Raw genomic sequence first — 23,092 nt, forward strand, 5'->3', positions numbered from 1 at the left:
TATTTACCTTTCAGAAACAGTTGATTCAAGTCAAAACTATTATTTTTATTTTTTAATTGCATGTAACGGAGGCAGCCTTGGCTATAGCTCTACAGAACCTGTATAGGAACGATATTCATGTGGATGGAGAGGAGGCCGCAGGAGTCCTCGCTGCTGCATTTTTGTTGCAGTTTCCAGCTCTTTTCCAGGAGTGAGTAGAACATTATAAAATCTTTCAAAGTTGTACAACCAATGTCTTAAATCAGAAAATGTACATGTACCATAATATGTTTCCTGTCTGTGCAATACTGACCACACAAGATATTTTTGTAAATCTTTATTTATGTTTTTTCAGGGAACAAGAACATGAGAGGTGAACAAAGTAGGAGGCACACAGGCCTCACAGTAATAACAGTGACAGGAATTTAGATGCATACATTTGCTACAATACTTGTCACTTACATATTTCCAATATCTAATGTTGCAGAGTGATCTCCCTTTTTTTTTTTCTAGTTAATCGTTTTTATTGCGAGATTTTGTTGTTTTGTAAGAAGTAACATACAAGGGAGGGAGCGCGCAGGCTCCTAGTTGGTTATGAAAGATTAATCAATGGTGTACATAAGTGAAAATCTAGCATACTATAATGAGCATGAACATAATTCAGGCTTGGCTGAAGTCAGTTAGTGAGCCATGCAAAGTGCCCTACCCGGAGTGTCGGTGGGTTGGGCTAGGAGATATAAGGTAGGTGAAATAAACTAGTGACTAAGCTAGCCCCTGTGTGTGTAGACCTCCTTTAGAATTGATAGCGTATCGAGTGAGGATGGCCCTTGGGTGGTCCGCTGCTTGTAAGGTTGTCAGTCATCTCATTTCGTCCCCAAAGTGTGTAGGGTCGGAGAGTTTCATTGCTATGTTGTGGTCAATAACTCTATTCCTCCGGGGGAAAGTCCCAAAGGCTTATATGTCTGTGTCTGTCTAGGCCTTATTTTAGGGCTTTTCTAGGGGCAGGCCACGTGTCTCACCACAGTCCTCTGTCAATGTAAGTCTAGACACTTTGTGGTAAGCCACCACCGAGTGATATGTTGTGTTGTAGGGGTATTAAAGGGCTCGGGATGGGTGAAATGTGCGTCAGTCCCCGCATAGCTCTCCATGTCTTGAGAGTATGTGCGGCGGGAAATGTCGCCGTTACTCCAACCAGTGGTTCAGATCTTCCCATCCAGACCGCCGCGTGCATCGATGCGTTGGTTCCTCCCCAATACAGTGAGGTCCACTGTTGGTTTGTGCAAGTTGAATGCCAGTCGATTATGCGTTGTAGTGTAGTGTAGCAGCTTGGTGATTTTTTTGAACTCCGGGAGGGCTAGTCACCCCCATTGTCTTGGCAGGCATAGCAGGTCATGTCGGAGTCTAGTTTTTTTCATCCCTCCAGACATAGCGGATCACTGCTGTCTTTAGTGCAGAAAATAATGACTTGGGTGGTGAAAGAGGCACTGCTTGGAATAGATAGAGGAATCTTGTCAGGATGTTCATTTTGAGAACCGCCACCCGGCCTTGCCAGGATAGGTGCGGATAAGACGATCAACGGAGATCCCCTAATATGTTTCGTAGTAGGGGAGTAAAGTTAGATTGGTACAGATCGGCCGGTTTCTCTGTGACCCAAGTTCCTAAGTATTTCATCTTTTGGTTCCACCATCGAAAGGGAAAGTGGGGCTTTAAGTTGGTGACGTCCTCTGGTGGGATATTAACATTCAGTACATCACATTTTGTGAGATTCAGCTTAAGGCCGGATAAGTTCCCGTATTCTTTGAATTCTTTCAACAGGCATGGCACAGTGATGCGTGGTCTCTGGTCTGGTTATGAAGAAGAGGAGGTCTTTCATGTAAGCGGCCACCTTGGGTTTGGTTTTCTTTCCAACGGTATCCTGTGATGTCTCGGTTTTTCCTCACTGCAAAGAGAAATGGCTTAAGTGAAACTGCGAATAGCAGGGGCGAAAGGGGGCATCCCTGTCTTGTCCCATTGAGGATCGGGAAACTTGTTGTTAATGCCCCATTGATTCTAACCTTTGCATTGGGTCGGCTGTACAGGGCAGCAATCCAGTTTTTCAGTTTGGTGCCGATGCCCATTGCTGTCAGGGTGGCGAACATGAAGGCCCAATTAAATTGATCGAACGCCTTCTCGGCGTCTGTGGAAAGAAGTAGCATGTGTTTTTTGTGAGTGCGTGCTAGGTGTTGTGGCGCTAGAAGGCGTTGTCTCTAGCCTCCCTACCTGAGATAAAACCCATTTGGTCTGGGTGAAGAAGGTCTGGTATGTGCATCTGCATCCTAGTTGCTAGTGTTTTCGTGAGGAATTTGACATCCAGATAAAGGAGTGACATTGGTCTGTAACTGCTGCAGGATTCAGGGTCTTTGTCAGGTTTTAGTAGTTCTGTGATTGTTGCGGCCAGGGACTCTTTATGAAAATCTCCTCCTTCTGGGATCGTATTCAAGGCTTTCGTCAATCTCGGAGTTAAGATATGTGTGAATGTTTTGTAGTATGCGGTGGAGAAGCTGTCCAGTCCGGGGGCTTTTCCGGCTTTGGCAGCCTTTATTGCGGCGTTGATCTCCTCTTCTTCAAGCGGCGCGTCATGTGAGTCGGCTGTGTCTCTAGAGATCTTGTTAGGGTGGTGTTTATTTGGTATGCCTGGGTTGTTCTGAGTCTGTGGTGTGGGTGGGATCCCCTGTGGCTTTGTATAGTGTGGAGTAGAATACTTGGAATTCGCTAGCGATGTCTTGTGGGAATTAGGAGGTACCTCCTGAGGATAGTTTAAGTTTGTGGATCTGAGTGCTTTGAATAGGTCCCCTAAGCATACGGGCCAGGTATTTCCCCCCAATGTTAGCGTGAGTGTAGAAAAATCCTTTAGATCTTTGGATGCAGCTGAGATGTTTGCTCGTCAGAAGATCTGTCAGTGTGTGTCTTGCCTTCATCATGGCCGCATATACCGATTCCAAGTGTGATCGTTTATGTTGGGTCTCTAGGTTGGCTATGTTGTTCGTGACCTCTACGAGTTGTTGTGTCGCTTCTTTCTTTTTTTGGTTGTGAGATCTATCAGGCATTACCCGTATTACGCTTTTGTGTGCCTCCCAGACTGTGAGTGGCGGTACATCCCCAGTGTCCTTTTGCTCAAAATAGAGGGTCAAGGCGCGCGTCACTTGGTCTTTGATGTCTGGGTCTCGTAGCAGGGATTAATTGAGCCACCACGTCCATTCTGTCGGTCTAGTCAAAGGGGATCCCACTTTGAGTAAGACTGGGCTGTGGTTCAACCAAGTAGAGGTGACTATCGATGCCGAAAGTAGGCATGTGAGGTCTTCTTGCTGCATGAAGAGGTAGTCAATTCTAGCATAATGGTTGTGGACAGTTGAGTAATCTTTGGTTGTCGAGTGGTAGACTCTCCAAAAATACAACAAGTCTCATGTCTCGAAAGGATTTTGTGGATTGATTGGATGTGTCTCTGGGGTATTGTCAGGGTACCTGAGGCCTCTACCTCTAAGGGAGGTAGAGATTTGGTGGTTTGCCCGTCCAGGCGAGCTGTTTCCTTCGTTCCTCGCGGTTCATCCAGTCACTTAAACACCGGCCGAAAGGAATCCACGTCCTTTTCTAGCGGGACGCTCAATACGCGACGTCATGACGCTATCACGAGCGACCTGTCACTCAAGTGTCCGATATCCAATCGGCACTTGTCAGAGGCGTGATTACCATCCAGAGCCAGGGTATTTAAGCTTACTTCTCTCTTCAGCTCATTGCCCTGTCGTGGTTCTAGCTTGTCTAGTCACTCAGTGCTCTGGTATTCTAGTTTACTCTATTTGGTTTTGACTCGGCTTGTTGTACTACCCTGCTTCTCTGTTCTCCCTTGACCCGGCTTGTCTCTCGCTTATCTGTCTTCCCGTTCCCTCGACCTCGGCTTGTCTCTGACTATTCTCTATTACTCTCGGTACGTTAGTCCGGCCATTCTAAGGCCCGGTATACGTACCTTTCCACTCTTTGTACTCTGCGTGTTGGATCCCTGTCCCGATCCTGACATTACGACAGGGCCAATGGATCCTGCAGGTACAAACAGTCAGCTTGGTTCTTCTGATCCCAGGTTTGACGCCATGGAGCATAGGATGGATCAGATGGCTCTAGCACTACAGGCACTTTTGTCTCGTGCTAGTAACCCACCTGAGGAGACACGTACTCCTTCTATTTCTCCTGCAGTCTCAGGTCTAGAGGTAGCCACTGTAGGTGCTTCTTCCCGTATTACCCCACCAGTACGTTATGGCGGGTCACCGGAGAAGTGCCGTGGTTTTCTGAACCAGATCAGCATCCATTTCGAATTACAACCCCGCTCTTATCCTACAGATAGAGCGAAGGTTGGATTTGTTATTACTTTACTCATTGAGAAAGCTCTGAGATGGGCCAATCCTTTATGGGAGAATGATAATCCACTAGTCTATAATTATAATGCCTTTGTAGCTGCGTTTAGAAGAACTTTTGACCCTCCTGGTAGAAAGGTCAATGCAGCTAGATTACTGTTGCGCCTTAGACAGGACAATCGAACACTTGTGGACTATGCACTAGAGTTCAGGTCCTTGGCGGCAGAAGTTAAGTGGAACGAACAGGCTTATATAGATGTGTTTCTGAATGGGTTATCAGATGTAATTCTTGACGAGGTCGCTACTAGAGAACTCCCTGAGAATTTGGAGGATTTAATTTCTTTTATATCTCGTATTGATGAACGCATAAGAGAGAGGCAGAACACTCGAGATAGGACCCGTAGACCCTCCTTTAAACTAGCGCCTACCTTTCAAAATTCTGAGTTCCAGGACTTACGTATTTCTGAACCTATGCAGATAGGCAGTACTCATCTCACAGAGAGAGAGAGACAGTACAGAAGAAGGGAGGGTTTATGTATGTATTGTGGAGTCAGAGGACATTTACGCCTAAATTGTCCTAATCGTTCGGGAAACGCTCGCACCTAAGTTCCTCTAGAGGACAGGCCTTGGGTGTTTCTACTTTGTCCTCTATTCACAACTACAAAGAGTTCAGGCTTCTGTTACCCGTTTCTTTGAGGTGGGAGAAGGGAGTAGTAAAGACTATGGCACTAATCGATTCTGGAGCTGCTGAGAGCTTTATAGATCAGGGTTTTGTTGCCAAGCATGCTATCCCATCCCAGTTAAAAGAGACACCACTGGCTGTTGAGGCCATCGATGGTAGACCGTTACTTGAGCCTGTTATTTTCCATGAGACCATACCGATTAACTTAACTGTTGGCATCCTACATAAAGAGGATATATCCTTAATGCTCATTTCTTCTCCGTCTATTCCCATAGTCCTGGGGTACTCCTGGTTGAGGAGACACAACCCTATTATTAATTGGGAGTCAGGGGAGATAGTTTCGTGGGGAAAGAATTGTCAAGAAAAATGCTTGCGGAAGGTCTTACCTCTCGGATTAACTAACACATCGACTACCTCTGACAATCCTACAGAGACACAAATTCCGCCTCAGTATCTAGATTTAAAGGCAGTATTTGACAAAAAGAAAGCCGATACCTTACCCCCACACAGGTCCTTTGATTGCAAAATTAACCTACTCCCTGGTACCATGCCTCCCAGAGGTCATGTATACCCATTATCTACGAAAGAGAACTCAGTTCTAGAGGAGTATATTCACGAGAATTTAGACAAGGGATTCATCAGGAGGTCCTCCTCCCCTGCCGGGGCTGGATTTTTTTTTGTTAAAAAGAAAGATGGTTCTTTGAGACCTTGTATTGATTATCGAGGCTTGAATAAGATAACCATTAAAAATGCCTACCCGATTCCCTTGATCACCGAACTCTTCGATCGTTTGAAGGGCTCTACAATTTTCACCAAGTTAGACCTCAGAGGGGCATATAACTTGGTGAGAATCCAGCAGGGACATGAGTGGATGACGGCATTCAATACTCGCTATGGTCACTATGAATATACGGTTATGCCTTTTGGGTTATGCAATGCACCAGCGGTATTCCAAGATCTGATAAATGAGGTTCTTAGGGAATTTCAGCAAGAGTGCGTCATTGTATACCTAGATGATATACTTATACATTCTAGTGAGATTGAGACTCATCACAAGCAAGTCAGGAGGGTTTTGCACAAGCTTCTTCAGCATGGTTTGTACTGCAAGTTGGAGAAATGTAGCTTTGATCAAACCCAGGTAACCTTTCTCGGCTATGTGATCTCTGGGGAGGGATTTAAGATGGATCCGGATAAACTCCAGTCCATTCTAGAGTGGCCTTTACCCAAAGGTCTTAAAGCCGTACAGAGATTTATTGGTTTTTCCAATTATTATAGGCGCTTTATTAAGGGCTATTCTTCAATTATCGCACCTATCACTAATATGACCAAACAGGGGGCTGATACTAAGAATTGGACTACTGAAGCTCTTCTTGCGTTCAAAACTCTCAAGGAGCTTTTCGCTTCCGCTCCAATTTTAGTTCACCCCGACACTTCCCTGCCTTTTCTGCTTGAGGTAGACGCATCAGAGACTGGTTTAGGTGCTGTCCTATCTCAAAGGTTGGGTGTTGATAAACCATTACATCCATGTGGATTTTTCTCTAAAAAATTGTCCGGTACTGAGAGCAGATATGACATTGGTGACAGAGAATTACTAGCGGTTATCAAAGCTTTGAAAGAGTGGAGACATTTATTGGAAGGTACTTTACATCCTGTTACCATTCTAACAGACCACAAAAATTTGTCTTATATCGGAGAGGCCAAGCGTTTGTCCTCCAGGCAGGCTCGTTGGTCATTGTTTCTTACCCATTTCAATTACGTTCTGACTTACAGACCTGGCTCAAAGAATTCTAAAGCCGATGCGCTATCTCGCCAATTTGAGCCTTCTGCTTCAGTTGAACCACTTGTGTCCTCCATTGTACCCAAATGCAATATTATTGCTAATACCAGTCTTAAAATTCATTCTCCGCTACTTGACCAGATCTTGAAGTCACAACATCTAGCTCCCGGAAACACTCCTGAGGGAAGAAACTTTGTTCCTCCTGAACTTCAACTGGAGCTCTTACAATGTTTTCACGAAAGTAAGATAGCTGGTCATCCTGGTATTCGCAAGACATACTCTCTGATATCCAAGGATTTCTGGTGGCCTTCACTTCGAAAAGATATTGAGGAGTTCGTCGCAGCTTGTGAGACTTGTGCCAAGACTAAACTACCTCATGCTTCTCCATGTGGCCTGTTACACCCCTTGGACGTTCCTGAGAAACCTTGGTCCTGTTTGTCCATAGACTTTATCGTTGATTTACCTGCTTCCAAGAGACAAACTGTTATTCTCACGGTGGTGGATAGATTTACTAAGATGGCTCATTTCGTACCATTACCTAAACTTCCGACTTCTCCTGAATTGGCGGAGATTTTTGCGAGAGAGGTTTTTCGCCTACATGGGATTCCTTCGGAGATTGTTTCTGATAGAGGTTCTCAATTTGTCTCACGTTTCTGGAGATCCTTTTGTTCTCAAATGGGTATCAAATTGAACTTCTCCTCTGCCTATCACCCTCAGTCTAACGGAGCTGCTGAACGTACTAATCAAAAGATCGAACAGTATCTACGTTGCTTTGTTTCCGAACACCAGGACGATTGGGTCGGTCTGATTCCTTGGGCGGAGTTCGCACACAATAACCTTGTTTGTGATTCAACTCGCTCTAGCCCTTTCTTCATGAACTATGGCTTTCATCCTTCGATTTTTCCTTCGGTTTCCTCTTCTCAGGGGATACCGTCGGTTGATGATCATGTCGCCAACCTGAAGAGATTATGGGATCAGACTCGGCAAATTCTATTACATAGTTCTTCGTTGTTCAAGAAACACGCTGACAAGCATAGAAGAGCGGCTCCTGTTTTTGTTCCTGGGGATAGGGTATGGTTGAGTACTAAGAATATTCGCCTAAAAGTCCCATCTATGAAGTTTGCTCCTCGCTACATAGGTCCTTACAGGATTCTCACTCGTATCAACCCGGTTGCGTATCGCCTTGCTCTGCCACCTGCCTTACGCATTCCTAACTCTTTTCATGTCTCCTTGTTGAAACCTCTTATTTGCAACAAATTCTCCTCTAAGGTTTCCTCCCCTCGTCCTGTTCAGGTGGAGGGTCGGGAGGAATACGAGGTCAGCTCCATCATTGATTCCAGAATTTCAAGGGGAAAATTGCAATATCTGGTCAACTGGAGGGGATATGGTCCTGAGGAGAGGAGTTGGGTACCTCAGGAGGACGTTCATGCGTCTCGCCTTCGCAGAGCATTTCACCTCCGCTTCCCATCTCGCCCCGGTTCCTTCCGCCCGGTGGGCGTATCTGAGAGGGGGGGTACTGTCAGGGTACCTGAGGCCTCTACCTCTAAGGGAGGTAGAGATTTGGTGGTTTGCCCGTCCAGGCGAGCTGTTTCCTTCGTTCCTCGCGGTTCATCCAGTCACTTAAACACCGGCCGCGAGGAATCCACGTCCTTTTCTAGCGGGACGCTCAATACGTGACGTCATGACGCTATCACGAGCGACCTGTCACTCAAGTGTCCGATATCCAATCGGCACTTGTCAGAGGCGTGATTACCATCCAGAGCCAGGGTATTTAAGCTTACTTCTCTCTTCAGCTCATTGCCCTGTCGTGGTTCTAGCTTGTCTAGTCACTCAGTGCTCTGGTATTCTAGTTTACTCTATTTGGTTTTGACTCGGCTTGTTGTACTACCCTGCTTCTCTGTTCTCCCTTGACCCGGCTTGTCTCTCGCTTATCTGTCTTCCCGTTCCCTCGACCTCGGCTTGTCTCTGACTATTCTCTATTACTCTCGGTACGTTAGTCCGGCCATTCTAAGGCCCGGTATACGTACCTTTCCACTCTTTGTACTCTGCGTGTTGGATCCCTGTCCCGATCCTGACAGGTATACTGCTATGTGGGAAGTGTGGCCAGATCTCTCCGACAGCAGCTCCCAGCACTGTGTCATCTCTGCCCGGAAGGTAGTAGGCCCAGGTACCATGAGGGGAAGCGAGAGCGGGCCCATATCACCAGAAACCCCCATCCAAATATGTGGTCAGACCCCATGTCCCCTGTGGCTATATACCTATGGTGTAGCTGGGTCCCCCCTTTACCTCACGGGATGTTAACTCATTTAGGCATCCGGGCGTCCCGGGTCCGGATGCCGTCAAGCCGGGGGGCCTGCTGGAGCGTCCTCTCTCGCGCGTCATTGGGCTCCTTGCTGATGGGGCCCCCGGTCCAAGGGCACCAGGACCCAGTTGGTAATGGCTTGCGGTGGTAGTTGGAGTTTGTTCAGGAACTCTGGTACATCTTCTGGCCATCGGATTTGCAGTCATTCGTTGTGGTGCCAGACCAAGAGGCAAAACAGGAATCCCCATCTTTACGGTATTCTGCGGATTTGCAGGGTTGAAGTCACCATCCGGAGTGCTCTTCTTGCTTCGAGGGTAAGTGGATATAGGTCATTGTACATGGTCACTTGCAAACGACACGTTGTGTCATGATCTTGAGTAGGTCAGATTCGAGACTTTGGCCAGGGTTGTTATTTGAGACTTTATTGGTGCTTTTAGACATTATGAAACTTGAGAAAAAAACATAATTAAGGCAATATGCCACAAAACATGATACTTGCAAATAATAAAGAAAGTCTGTGATCTCCAGGTAGGGTTGAAACAAAGTCAGGTTGGTATCAAAGGCAGGCTGGTTACAGAGGCAGGCTGGTTACAGAGGCAGGCTGGTTACAGAGGCAGGCTGGTTACAGTGGAAGGCTGGTTACAGTGGAAGGCTGATTACAGTGGAAGGCTGATAACAGAGGCAGAGATCAAAATCATACGTAAGAGTGGAGCAGGTTTGAAGGCAAGTCTGGAGCAGGTTGGTATGGAGCAGGGTTGAGGGTAAATCTGGAGCAGGTTCATAGGAGCCAGGAACTGAAGTCTTTCAGGCAAATCACCAACTTCAATGTAAAGGCCCTGAGGTTAGTTGGGTGTAGCCTTTTGTAGCTGAAGCAAGTAATTAAACATGAGATTCCAGAACTAGGAGGAGCAAGGGAGGCCACTAGTGATAAATAATAAAAATCAGAGCAGGAACTTGTTTTAAAGGAACAGAAATAAAATGAACAAAAGTCTTGTTTGTGATCCTGACATGTTGTGAGTGGTGGTGGGTTCAATAAAAGTTGCCTTCTTTGTATTCTGGAGTGCTTGGACCTTCTTCTATTTTTCCATTGCTCATGATGTAGTCCTTGAGTTTGTAGGAACTCATACGGCAAATAAGATCCCTGGGAGCGGAGTTTTCCAACTTAGGATGTAGTGTGCGGTGTGCTCTCACATATTCTATGTGCTCTGGTGTGTCCTTTTGCAAGATGCAGCGGAATAGTGCGGTGAGCAGCCCCTCCACGTCTTCCTCGCCTTTCGGCTTTGGTACACCTCTCACCCTTATATTGTTTCTGTGGCTGCAGTTGTTGAGGTCCTCTATCTGGTGCCTCATTTCTAATAGCACAGTGATTTGTATGGAGATCGCGTGGTCTGTTGCTGAGGTCCGAGCTGTGAGGTCTTGGATTATGTTTTTCAGGGCCTGTACTCTGGAACTTTGTGCGGTGACTTCCTCACGGAGGGGGGGTCATCTCTGACTCAATTGTCTCATGGAGTGTGGAAGTAAGGGCCTGGAAGTCTTGCTTGATTGGCCATATTGGCGGTCAGGGACAGCAGTTCTGCACAGATATTATCCAGTGTGGCACGCTCTGTTCCCCCTGGGGAGGTTGGAGGTGATGGCGCCATGTTGGATCTGGAGCCCACGTGATAGGCCCCCTGCCAGGGTATGTAGGAACTCGTCCATGGGTCCAGTTTGGGAGCCTGGATACTTGCTCCTAAGGGTCTGGGTGGGTCTGTCTGATGGGGTCTCCCCATTAGGGGTCTTGGTGGCTGAGTGAATAACAATTTTAGGTGTAATTAGGGCTTAGAGGAGCAGAACTCTCTGGCAATTCTGCCATTTCGATCAGAGTCCAAGCCACGCCCCCCGACCACCCAAGATATTAGGTTTACGTTTTACCATCTACCTTGATAATTTGTGTCATCCTTGGCAAGTGTGTTACTGTCTCTGTGTTGTGTAGCTATGTTGGAACTGAAGTTAAAATGCGGCCTTCTTAACATGCATTCTTGTTGTTCTTTGCACTTGTAAAGGAGATTACGCTAGTGTTAGTGTCCCCAGGGCCGGATTTACATGTCAGATGCCGGCAGGCACAAAAGTCTAAGGTGTCCCCACTCTCCAAAATAAGTTTTGATTAATATTTTTACTAGACATTGCAAGCTTAAAAACACATTTTTAAAAAATTCATATTTGACAACTGCATATGTATAAATGTATGTATGTATGTGCAAATTTCTGCTCTTCTTGAACTGTACTGTGTTTAAATCTGTGAATATAGTGAAAGTGCGCTGCTGTGTAACTTCACTCAGGTTAAAGTGACAGTATAGGCACCCAGACCACTAAGCTCATTGAAATGATCTAGGTGCACTGTCCCTATCACCCTGTTACCTAACCCTAATTATAACCTTAACCCCTTAAGGACACATGACATGTGTGACATGTCATGATTCCCTTTTATTCCAGAAGTTTGGTCCTTTAGGGGTTAAAGGAACACTATAGGGTCAGGAACACAAACATGTATCCTGACCCTAAGGGAGGGGAGTTAAGGCCATTTACAGATACTACCACCTGTGACGAAGAATACAATGCCTTAAAAAAACAATTAAATAACTCACTTCTAATGCAGTGATATTTTAATACATGGGCCATATATTCCCACAAATAATTCATTTTTTTAAAGACTACTTTTGACATAAAACTGTCATAAAACTTTGACCGTGCACCTCCATTAAAATCTTAGTGTTTTGTTTCTCCATTAGCTTCATTCTTTACATTTTATTTATCTGCAATGTCTCAGGAGTCATTATAGTTACTGCTGGTTGGGACCTCACACTTAATGTGTCCACTCCACGCCGGAGTTGGACAGAGTGCAGAAGGGGAGTTTAATTTTTCTCGTATTAGAGCAATATCATTGTTTTTTTTTTCTGCAGGTGTGTGCTAACAATGAGGAGTGGGATTTCTGAAACAAATGTCTGCTTATATTACAGCGCCGCCTGCAAGGTAAGATTCACGGTATCCGTTTCACATCGATGGGAAGTTTTAAAACATATTCCCAATATGTGTATTAGAGCCGAATTCAATTAGTTACTATAATCAGGCTTTTCCTGTACCACAAGAGGAGTCTTCAGTACTCTAAAGGCAATATTTTTTTCACCTTAGTATAAACAGTACGCACTCATTCAGGCCTGCGAAGAATGGCTTCTACTAAATCTAGTGGCGAAGCTTGGTTCAAACATCATGCTGCGCGATCTTCCATATGAGCTGTTGCTGAGACTGCTGAAATCCCACAGGTCTGCTAATACACTTTTTTCACAATACATAAAACAGGGAGTTAGAGATGAAGAAAAAATCTGAAGCCAAGTTCTAAAAATGGTTCCTGCTGATTGTTCCATTTGAATTATTTTTTTGTTTAGATTCCCTTTAAACCTTTATGTGTCTTTAAACATATTGCAATATTTGGGCAGACTAGATTGGCCGAATGGTTCTTATCTGCAGTCACATACTATGTTTCTATATTTAACGATCTCCTTCTTTCACAGGCTCTTTACCTACAGTGAGTACAGACTACTTAGAACTGTTCTGTATTGGGTGTACTTACAGCACAACCGTACTGTACAAATTGTGCCAAATTCCCACCATGTCCTAAATTATTTCAAGAGGTGAATGCAATTCTATTTATTACATCTAGGATTTTCTTCATGTGTTCCATTTGCTTGTATTCTAGTATATGTTAAATTTCATCTTGGGTTTTTTATGGAAGCACATGAGTGATTATTTGTATATACTTTCAATAATAGTTTTTCACACAGGTTTGTCTTGAACTCACTAGGGAACTGGCTCAATCAGTTAGGAAAACCTCTAATTTGAGTCTATGCTTTAATTAACTTTCCCAAAACCCCTTGTCCAGCAGGTGTATATTGATTAGGTAGCTCAGCCCATCTGCCAATCATTACATAGTCTGAATGGAAGTGGTAAACTGCTCGATAAACTGTTAGCAGCCATCCCATGGCTGAATCAACATAGGAAACAAAGACAATCTGAGGGGGGACAGCCTTTTATAATAATCCTGGCCCCACATATGGCCTTAAAACCAAACCAGATGTTCTTTGGGGATCCGTGTCTCCTTTCCCCATAGTTCCTACACCCATGCGTTGTTGCTACCACTTCATACATACAGCCCAATTCAAGCTGTGGCAATCATTTCACAAACTGCTGACAGCACATGTGTATATGACCACAGTATGGAAAGAATTGTCCATCCAGCAGAGTTATCGACTAAGGTGAGAATTGTTAGGAATTTAGAGTGAATTCAAGGTAAATTTCAAATTTTGGACCAAAATTACCATGCCATAACCTGGAAGCTTTGCTGACTTGGAGAATTTTTCCAAATTGACAATTTTGGTCTTAAATTTGAAATTCACTTTTTAATTCAATCTAAATTCCTGAAAATTCTCACTTTAGTAAATAACCCTTCCAGTTGAGTATGAGTTTTTTACGCACACCATGTGCATAAATTGTTTGAGTCTTTAATAGTAAGACTACAAGTAAAATTCATCCGTTGATGTCACTGAATTATGTTACGAATTCTAAACCACTCTGTGCAGGTAGACAGTGAGCAAAGTCTTCTCTGTACCACATCTTTTGCAATGATGTAAACCGGGGTTGCCCAATAGGTAGATACCTAGATATTTTACAGCTTCCATGATGCTTTGTCAATCAAAGGAGTTGTAGTTCTACAACATCTGGGGATCTATCTTCTGGGCACCCCTGATGTAAACGTTTTAAGGGGCTTATAGTAATCCTTTAACTTGCCTTCAGTCTGTTTTCTGTAGCCTAGGAAAAACAGAAACGTTATATTTATTATTTCAGTTGCTTGGAGATGTAATTCCATGTACAGAGGCTCTTTATTTTACCATTATTATTATTTTCATACGTCTGTCCATCCTCTTTCTGCTGGGGTATTTCATGTTCATATCCTTCTAATACCTGCACCTCTCTGAAACTATAGATTGTGTTAAGTGTTTAATTCAATACACTAACAGAATATGATATATTGAATAGGAGTTCATTTTTCATACATTATTATTATGTTTATTTTTTTTAGCTTTCCCAAACATTGTGCCTTCCTCCAGCAAGCACACGGTGAGCAATACATAGCTTTGTTCCAGTCTCTACGTCTCCACGGCATTACAGAGAGTGAGTGTATCTTATTACTACACATTTAGCCCAATAATAGGAATATTAGAGAGAGAAACCTTACCAGTTCTTCTTTGTTTTTTTTTTTTTTTTTTTTAATTCTTTATTTTCATTGTGCATGAAATAACAATAGGCGAGCAGAGCCACAATAGCAGCTGCAGGCCTTTCATAACATTTTTACAAATTAAATTGTGGTAGATTAAACAGCACTTTTTTTTTTTTAAAAGCAAACATGCAAATATCCATCGTTATGACAATAGTAGATATATATAGATTCATTAAGCTATACAAGCCTATGAATTGTCAAGTTTAGTTACGTTTAAGATTATATTAAATGAGGCAAGCATGCAAATTTCTAGCGTTCTGACAATAGTAGATATACATAGATTCACTAAGCTATACAGGCCTATGAATTGTTAAGTTTAGTTACGTTTAAGATTATATTAAATGTTACAACAGGTTAAAGTAAAAGGAATAAAACAAGCTTGGACCATGTAACTAGGATTACTGAGCATATGATAATGTTTTAGTTAATAGAACCGTCTGGCTGCCTAAGTGTACAATCTGCAATCTGCATATCTTTACAAGGTATATACAAGTGAGGCACATATTGGATAGCACGTTGAGGCATTATTTAAGCAGGCTGTGTGCCTAGCATTGAACTTAGTTTGCGTTACAAAAATTGACAAGTGGTTCACTTAATGCTGACATATTATTAAACATGCTCGGCAACGAGTTAGTATCGATTTTGCTTAAAACCATGTATGGTTGACCTATTATGCTTGTTAATGAGTCCGTTTAATGAAAACGAGAAGGTAAGCTGAAGTCCCTCATTGTCCATCAGGTTGGGGGCTGATAGGATAGATAGAAGGCTGTAGACTGACCCTATGGAGGCATGCTCGTTCATAGGTCACAGGGGTAGTCTTTTTAGCCTATGCCCATTGCAGTGACTTGTGTCCTGCCTGCGTCGTTTGTCTCAGGGGCTCCTCTGGGCCGGGAATCAACTCCCTTTGCATTCCGTAGAGTGTGCAGCTTTGCAGCTCCTCGCTTGGCAGCAGTGGCGTGAAGGGGATGATAGAAGTTCCCGGTTCCCGGAACAGGTGAGTGGCTTGTGTGGGGACCAGGTTTTGCGGCATAGCTCCCATGTATGTGTGGATCCATGCGTTTGCCCAGGTAGCCAGGTGACTTTTCCCGCCTGTGAGGTCGCTGGCTTTTGCGTGTCGTTTCGGCCTTTCTGGGTGCTTGCGGGGGGTGCCTGTAGTGGAGGCGACGGGTTTTAGGACGGATCCATGTGGCCACTATCTTGACTGCCTGTCTGTGGGCCATTCCGCGGTCGCATAATAGTGCCCAGAGGCTCGCGCAGAGCCGATCGAGTTCCAGTAGAGGATTCGCGGCGTGTTGGGCGTATGTGCTCCGCTTCTTGGGCCTATGATGGGCGGCCATCTTAGCTTCGTCCCCGCTGTCCGATGCCTCCCAACGGGATGGTCTCGCTTATGTGGGTGCCGTGATGTCCCTCACGGCAGGGGGGGGAAACAGGGGTCCCGTTTACCTCTAGGTGCCACAGCAGTGTGGGCAGCCGGGAGACCGGCCGTATCCTCTCGGCTGTTCCCGCGAGTAGGCCCAAAGAGGCTTCAGGGTGTGACCTCCGGTATATTAGCCAGGAGCCTTGAGAAGCTGTCTCTCGTGCGTGGAGAAGTATTTTAGCCGAGTCCCAGCTCGTTTTCTCGAGTGGAAAGTCGTTAGTTTTGCGTTTTTAGCGGGTTTTCGGCAGGAGCTCTCTCCCAGTTCTTCTTTGTTAAGTAAAAAATGGGGCTATACACTGGAAAGGATCTGACAACACTTACCATTTCATCATAGACATGTGCAAGGGGTGTGCCGTGTGTAGTGAGAAGGGCCCTCGCTACCATAAAGCGGTACAGGTTGCCACCTTAGGATGCACTGGCCCAGAGTGCACAATTTACAGGTGACAGGCAGGACAAGGGTACGCAGAGCTTCTTGCTAGTCACCTTACTTTGTGTTGCCTTCTGGAGCAGAGAAGTGGATGTATTGACACTCGACTGTTTGCTGGAGGGGAATTAACATATCCTCTACCGCAGTCCATGAGATCACCCTACAGACAGTGTGAGAGAGAGCCACAAAAAGGTGAAGAGCAAAAAAAACACAGGGGCTTGAGAGATACAAAGGTGGGGGAGGGGGGGTGGTGGGGGGGAGGTTGGAGACAGAAATGGAGAAACACAAAAGCAAGACAAGGGATGATTAGAGATACGCACGGATGGTAAGAGATAGAAGAGGGGCAAAAAGGGATAATATACACTAAAGATGGGTAAGACATTCAATAGGGAGGATAAGAGGCAAATAAAGGGTTAAAAGACCACAAAATAAGATATAAAGACACAAAAAAAGCAATGACAATGACAAAAACGAGATACAATCCTCAAAAGAGGGAAACAAATACACAAAATTGGGGTAAGATTCACAAAAGGGGGGTTGAGAGACAAAGGCCTAAACAGGCACAGACTCATTACGGGGGGTAGGAGGATGGCAAATGGCAAAATGGATTTTTACCTGTGTAGCCAAAACTCCTTGCACCAATTTGCCCTGTCTCCTATTTAGGATGAGAGACTGACAACTATTTTCAGAGATTGTTATCATTATAAAGCTGTATTTATATTGTTTGAATACTTCTATACTATTTTGATTGTGGTTGAAAGGCACACTCAAAGCACCATAACCATTACAGTGCATTCTATGGATTATGGTGCAAGGAGTGCCCTGACTCATCCCCAAATGTAAGTAGCCAAACTTTTTTCTTCTACTAGAGGTTTGACTACCCTTACTATGGGGCCATCGTGGCAGTCCTGGTACCATAATCACTACAGAACGCTGGTTGTGGTGCTTAAAGTGTTCTTTTAGACACAATATTTTATAATACATTCATAATACATTTTATACTATGAAAATAGTGTATTAGGAAGATAATTTCCAAGCCAAGGACAGTTTGTTACAATTTGTTTGCCATTTCTTGGTGACAATATGCATGGAACACGGTTCTGAACTTAATATCCAGTGCCATGAAATAAATATATTCTTACTTTGCTAATCCCATGGATAATAAATGGTCTACTGCTACTGCGTACCCAGTGTGTCAGTGAGTAGTAGTGTGACAGTTGTAGTGGGACATCATCTGTAGGTACAGGTTGATCATCTGGCTCACTAGATACAACCATTGAATCAAAACTGGGGATAAATTAGCATTATGGACAGAATTCTTTAAAAAAAAAAAAAAAAAGCAGAAGTGCTAAGAAGGTTTATGTTAGTAGTTTACAGTATTCCTAGTGAAATCAACTTTCCTTTGAATAAATGTCTATCAGCCTTCATGATATGGCTGAGGGTTCATGATGAACATTTTCTGCTTTTTTTGTACACAAACACTTGACATACACTGCAATGTGGGACTGTCTTGCAGGTAAACAGATAGAAGTGATCACACAGATAAATATCTTACCCCCGGACTGGATGATCCAGCTCCTCTTCAACCACTGTGAAGCTGTGAGTCTTTGTTTTTACACAAGGGTAAAGCTGTCACTAAATTAACTTCCTCGGTTAGGTTCTGCAAAGAATGAGTCAATGCATTTCTGTAAGGAGAGTGGCGATTTCCTGTGCATGGCACTAGCTTCCAAATGCTTCCCCGTGGGAAAGTATTGGATTAGCTGAAATCTACATGATTCATGATCTCTGCCATCAAAGGAGGGTGGCCACAAGGAGTCCTGAGCACCCTTTTTAAAAAATGATTTTTGGAGGAAGGACAGCAATCTACATTGTCAGGATAATGCAGTGGTGGGCAGCCTTCAGCACCCCTGATGGTGTTGACTACATCTTGCCTCAAGCTTTGCTAGCATTATGGGAGATGTAGTCCAGCATTATGGGAGATGTAGACCACAACATCTGGTGTGCCTAAGGTTGACCACCCCTACTATAACACTATAGTGTTAGGGAATAGGGATACATTTGTATTCCTTATGCTATAGTGATCTTTAGAGTGATAAATATAGACACACCAATGCAAATATTTACAAGTGAATTATAATATGCACCACACTGAACCTTATTAGGCATTTTACATGGTTCAAGATATTTAACATATATTTTACAGCTGAAGAATGGAGGAGAACTATATAATCTCATGGATTTTAACACACACGCTGTCTGATTTGGGTTAATTGTGAACAAGGTATGGCATGTAGGGACATGTACTGATAAAGTCTTGTGTGAAAAAATTGTGATCAGTGAGGAGGACTTATACCACCTGTGTATATGTCCTTTTAACAGACGCTAAAAAATTTTTTTGTGGAAAACAATTCAAAATTGGAAAACAAAACAAAATAAAAATGATACATGTGTTATATTTCTAATTTGCAAATACCTTATTTCTATCAGCAAACTTATAGTTCAATTATTCATTATACCTATATAAATATATAAATAAGATACATTATTTTTGTACAAAATTTAATTTTAGTTGCATAAATTGTTATTAGTAAGTAACTGATAATTTCCCAGAGTAGGGAAACCGCCCCTGGTTACACCCCCACTCACACCCCTAAAATGAAAGTGTCCTTATTTTCCATTTAAAATGTTGGGTGGTGTAATAAGGAAAGAGCCTTTTGGGACTAGCTCAGAGTACTGCATCAATTACTAAGGGATTACACTTCCCAACCTGTGGTGAAAGGGAGGCTTCATGCACAGAGCTTAAGACAAAATTGTTTTATTTCTGCACTTATAAATCAAAAGTGAATAAGATTGTACAAATGCACCCTGCTGCTCCCGTGCCCTCTGAAGTGAAATTCTAAATTAAATAGACTGTAAGTTAAAGGAAGTGTAAACATTAGATGACTCTTTACAGGAAGTATTTAGGAAGGTTGTGCACGTTTAATGCAGGGAGGAGTGACTAGAGTTGCATAAAAAAGGTATTAAACTCCTAAATAAAGGTATACAACTAAGAATAAATGTACCTGGAATCTAGTGCTGGCTTCCATATCTATGTCCAACATCACAGCCTCCTTCGCACAGTCCAATCAAATGCTTCTCCTAAAGGAGTGGGATTGGACAAAGAGTGGGAGGGAGGGGCAAAAAAAACATAGGGATTAAAGTAAATGACGGGAGACAAGGAGAATGTGAATGAAAGAAGCAAGGGAGGGAAGAAAGATCAAGCTTCCCCTTTTAGATACTGCCTGCAAGGGAGAAGCTCATTACATATGTTACCAGCTGCTGTGTGCACTGATGACAGGTCTAATTTTTGCCAGAATTTACATTAGGTATAAAACAGGAAAAGAAGGTGTAGCGCCTGAACTGTTCTTTTGGGGGGAAAAAGGGAAATACCAAAAAGACTAATAGTATAGTTAATACCATCTTGATAGAGTAAGGAAAATAAAAAAAATGTACAATCACACTTTCAGAGAGCTTAAATACAGCTCTGACTTGCACGCCTGGGCTGAATGATACCCGCCTATGGATATATTGTGATACAGATTCTTAAAGTTATCCATATAGCAATGGGTATCCTGATAAAAAATGAAAGACAGAATAAAGGTATATAGTGTAGTATGTTGAACTAATAAGCAGGGGTAGGTATGTAAATAGATGGACACTCACATATTATGGAGCGTAAGTATTGGCTCCAGAAGTAATGTGTGAAGTGGTATAATCTGCGCTCTAGGATATAGGTGATGTGGATTTTCCTCTGTGAATATATAAAAGAGAAATAAAAATCCATAATACTGCATACCATAAAATTAGAGTGTCCAAAAGGACATGTAAGCCATGGAAAATGAAAATTGATTGGTTGCCCTGCCTGTGCTTTTTCAGTTGACATATACATAATTAACACCCACAGGACTGTATCAGAATCATGTGATTGTTTTTCCAGGAACCAAAATATATCTTTCAAATTGTGTCACGTTATGGATTCTTTTTTGAACTAAAAGCGTTACAACATAAACCAGGTTTATTCAGCTTCTACATTCAGGTAATCAATAAGGATATCTGTGCTATTTGCTATTAACCTCTTTAAGTATTACAGAACTGTGTTAGGTTGTAAAGGGTTCAAAATGTTGTCAAAGGATACCACATAGAATATTATATTATACAGTCAGGGCCGGCCTTAGGCATTTAGACGCCCTGTGCGAAAAATCTTCACAGCGCCCCCCCCCCCCCCCCGTCATCCATGTATGCTGTTATGTTTGTGTTGTCTGTGTATGTAATAGTACGTGTGATGACTGTGTGTGATATGTATGCTATGTGTGATATTTGTAATGGGTATATTAACAGTGTGTGATATGCGTGTATTGGTTGTATGTGACACACACACACACACACACAGAGTCAGACGGCCATACACACACAGGAAGACATCCACACACGCACAAGCAGACAGTCATACACACACACACAGGCAGACAGTCATACACACACACACGCAGACAGTCATACACACAGACACACACAGACACACACAGGCAGACAGTCATACACACAGAGGCAGACAGTCATACACACAGAGGCAGACAGTTATACACACAGAGGCAGTCATACACAGTCACACACAGAGGCAGACAGTAATACACACAGACAAACACACAGAGGCATACAGTAATACACACAGACACACAGTGGCAGACAGTAATACACACAGACACACAGTGGCAGACAGTCATATACACACACACGCAGACAGTCATACACACACACACACACACACAGAAAAACACACAGGCAGATAGTCACACACACAGAGGCAGACAGTAATACACACAGAGGTAGACAGTTATACACACACACACACGCAGACAGTCATACACACACACACAGACACACACAGGCAGATAGTCATACACACAGAGGCAGACAGTCATACACACAGACACACACACAGAGGCAGACAGTCATACACACAGACACACAGAGGCAGACAGTCATACACACAGAGGCAGACAGTCATACACACAGAGGCAGACAGTCATACACACAGAGGCAGTCATACACAGTCACACACAGAGGCAGACAGTAATACACACAGACAAACACACAGAGGCATACAGTAATACACACAGACACACAGTGGCAGACAGTAATACACACAGACACACAGTGGCAGACAGTCATATACACACACACGCAGACAGTCATACACACACACACAGAAAAACACACAGGCAGATAGTCACACACACAGAGGCAGACAGTAATACACACAGACAAACACACAGAGGCAGACAGTAATACACACAGAGGCAGACAGTTATACACACACACACACGCAGACAGTCATACACACACACACAGACACACACAGGCAGATAGTCATACACACAGAGGCAGACAGTCATACACACAGACACACACACAGAGGCAGACAGTCATACACACAGACACACAGAGGCAGACAGTCATACACACACACAGACAGTAACACACACACACACACACACACAGACAGTAACACACACACACACACACACACACACACAGAGGCAGACAGTCATACACATAGGCAGAGAGTCACACTCACATGACAATCACACAGTTACCTGTGGAGTTAATTGTGGAGGCAGTGCAGCTCCTGGTGACTGGTGGGGAAGCAGGGACTCCTTGCAGGGACTCCTTCCTGCTTCCCCTGCAGCAGTTTTCCGGCGCTTTTAGCTCCGCCCCCGCCGCACGGTAAGCTCCGCCCCCGCTGCAAATTTAAAAAAAAAAAAAAAAAAATTTTTTTTTTTTTTTTTTTTTAAATCGGCTGTGCGGCCGCACGGCGCCCCCTGCTACATGGCGCCCTGTGCGGCCGCACAGCTCGCACACCCCTAAGGCCGGCCCTGTATACAGTATATCTTGGATGGGTTTTCTCTATGTTTAATTTATTTTTAATTGTATATCAGAGTATTACCAGATATTCCATTTTGATCTTTAGATGTATCTGATTTTTATTGGACACTATAGTCACAAGAATGACTACAGCTTAATGTAATAGTTCGGAGCATAGAGCCTCTCTATGCAGGGTTGGCAGTGTAAATGCTGCATGTTCAGAGAAAAGACAGTGTTTACATTGCTGCCTACGTCCACCTATAGTATCTGCCACTTGAACAGTCTCTAGGGCAGGGGTGCCTAAAACTTAGATCCCCGGTTGTTGTAGAACTACAAATCCCATGATGCTTTGCATACCTTTAGAATGGTTTTAGAATACCAAAGCATCATGGAAGCTGTAGTTTTAAAACATTTAGGGATCCAACTTTTGGGCACCCCTGCTCTAGGTGGACTTGCTGGGCGAGGTCCAATCTTCGCACGTTCTACGTTCAGTGTCTTCACGCTGAACTCTTTCCGCAGAAATTCACTGATTTAATGTAGATTGCTGCAGTGATTTGCCAATAAACTTCAAATTTAAAACCCCTATAATGGGGATTGGAAAGCATTTTCAGCAGGAGAATCAGAGATAGATAGATAGATAGATAGATAGAAGGATTGATAGATCTCTGTTTTATATGATTATTTGTTTTTTAATAATTAAAACATATATAATTTAATAGAGGTTGAAACACACAGACCCCATGTTGTCTCATCAAACCTTGGAGAACGAATGTTTCAGTCTGCGGCAGGAACGTGAAATTCAATATGAGATTAGAGTGCAGAGGTTGGCAGACAAAAAATGTCAAGAATTCACCACTGGTACTTTAACCCAAAAATTTGGAGTAACACCCAAAACCCGAAAAAGCCAGGTA

The 23,092-nt window shown here is 43.5% G+C and overlaps 1 protein-coding gene across 2 annotated transcripts in view; it reads left to right on the forward strand.

Moving 5' to 3' along the window:
* BTBD16 (BTB domain containing 16) overlaps positions 1-23,092 on the forward strand; it is a 29,339-nt gene that overhangs the window by 1,097 nt on the left and 5,150 nt on the right. The window contains exons 2-10 of one of the 2 annotated variants that reach the window (XR_010085565.1): positions 76-190; positions 12,062-12,131; positions 12,291-12,421; positions 12,671-12,790; positions 14,236-14,327; positions 17,794-17,876; positions 18,481-18,558; positions 20,254-20,352; positions 22,901-23,089. Coding sequence is in view for 1 of the 2 variants with exons in the window: in XM_063434204.1 (XP_063290274.1) it covers positions 76-190; positions 12,062-12,131; positions 12,291-12,421; positions 12,671-12,790; positions 14,236-14,327; positions 17,794-17,876; positions 18,481-18,537 (668 nt within the window). In the remaining variant the exon portion in view is untranslated. Of the gene's footprint in view, positions 1-75; positions 191-12,061; positions 12,132-12,290; positions 12,422-12,670; positions 12,791-14,235; positions 14,328-17,793; positions 17,877-18,480; positions 18,572-20,253; positions 20,353-22,900; positions 23,090-23,092 lie in introns of those variants that run through there. The other variant, XM_063434204.1, reaches the window with a different exon arrangement.

This window comes from Pelobates fuscus, chromosome 10 (assembly GCF_036172605.1).
Source record: "Pelobates fuscus isolate aPelFus1 chromosome 10, aPelFus1.pri, whole genome shotgun sequence".
Classification (NCBI taxonomy): Eukaryota; Metazoa; Chordata; class Amphibia; order Anura; family Pelobatidae; genus Pelobates; species Pelobates fuscus.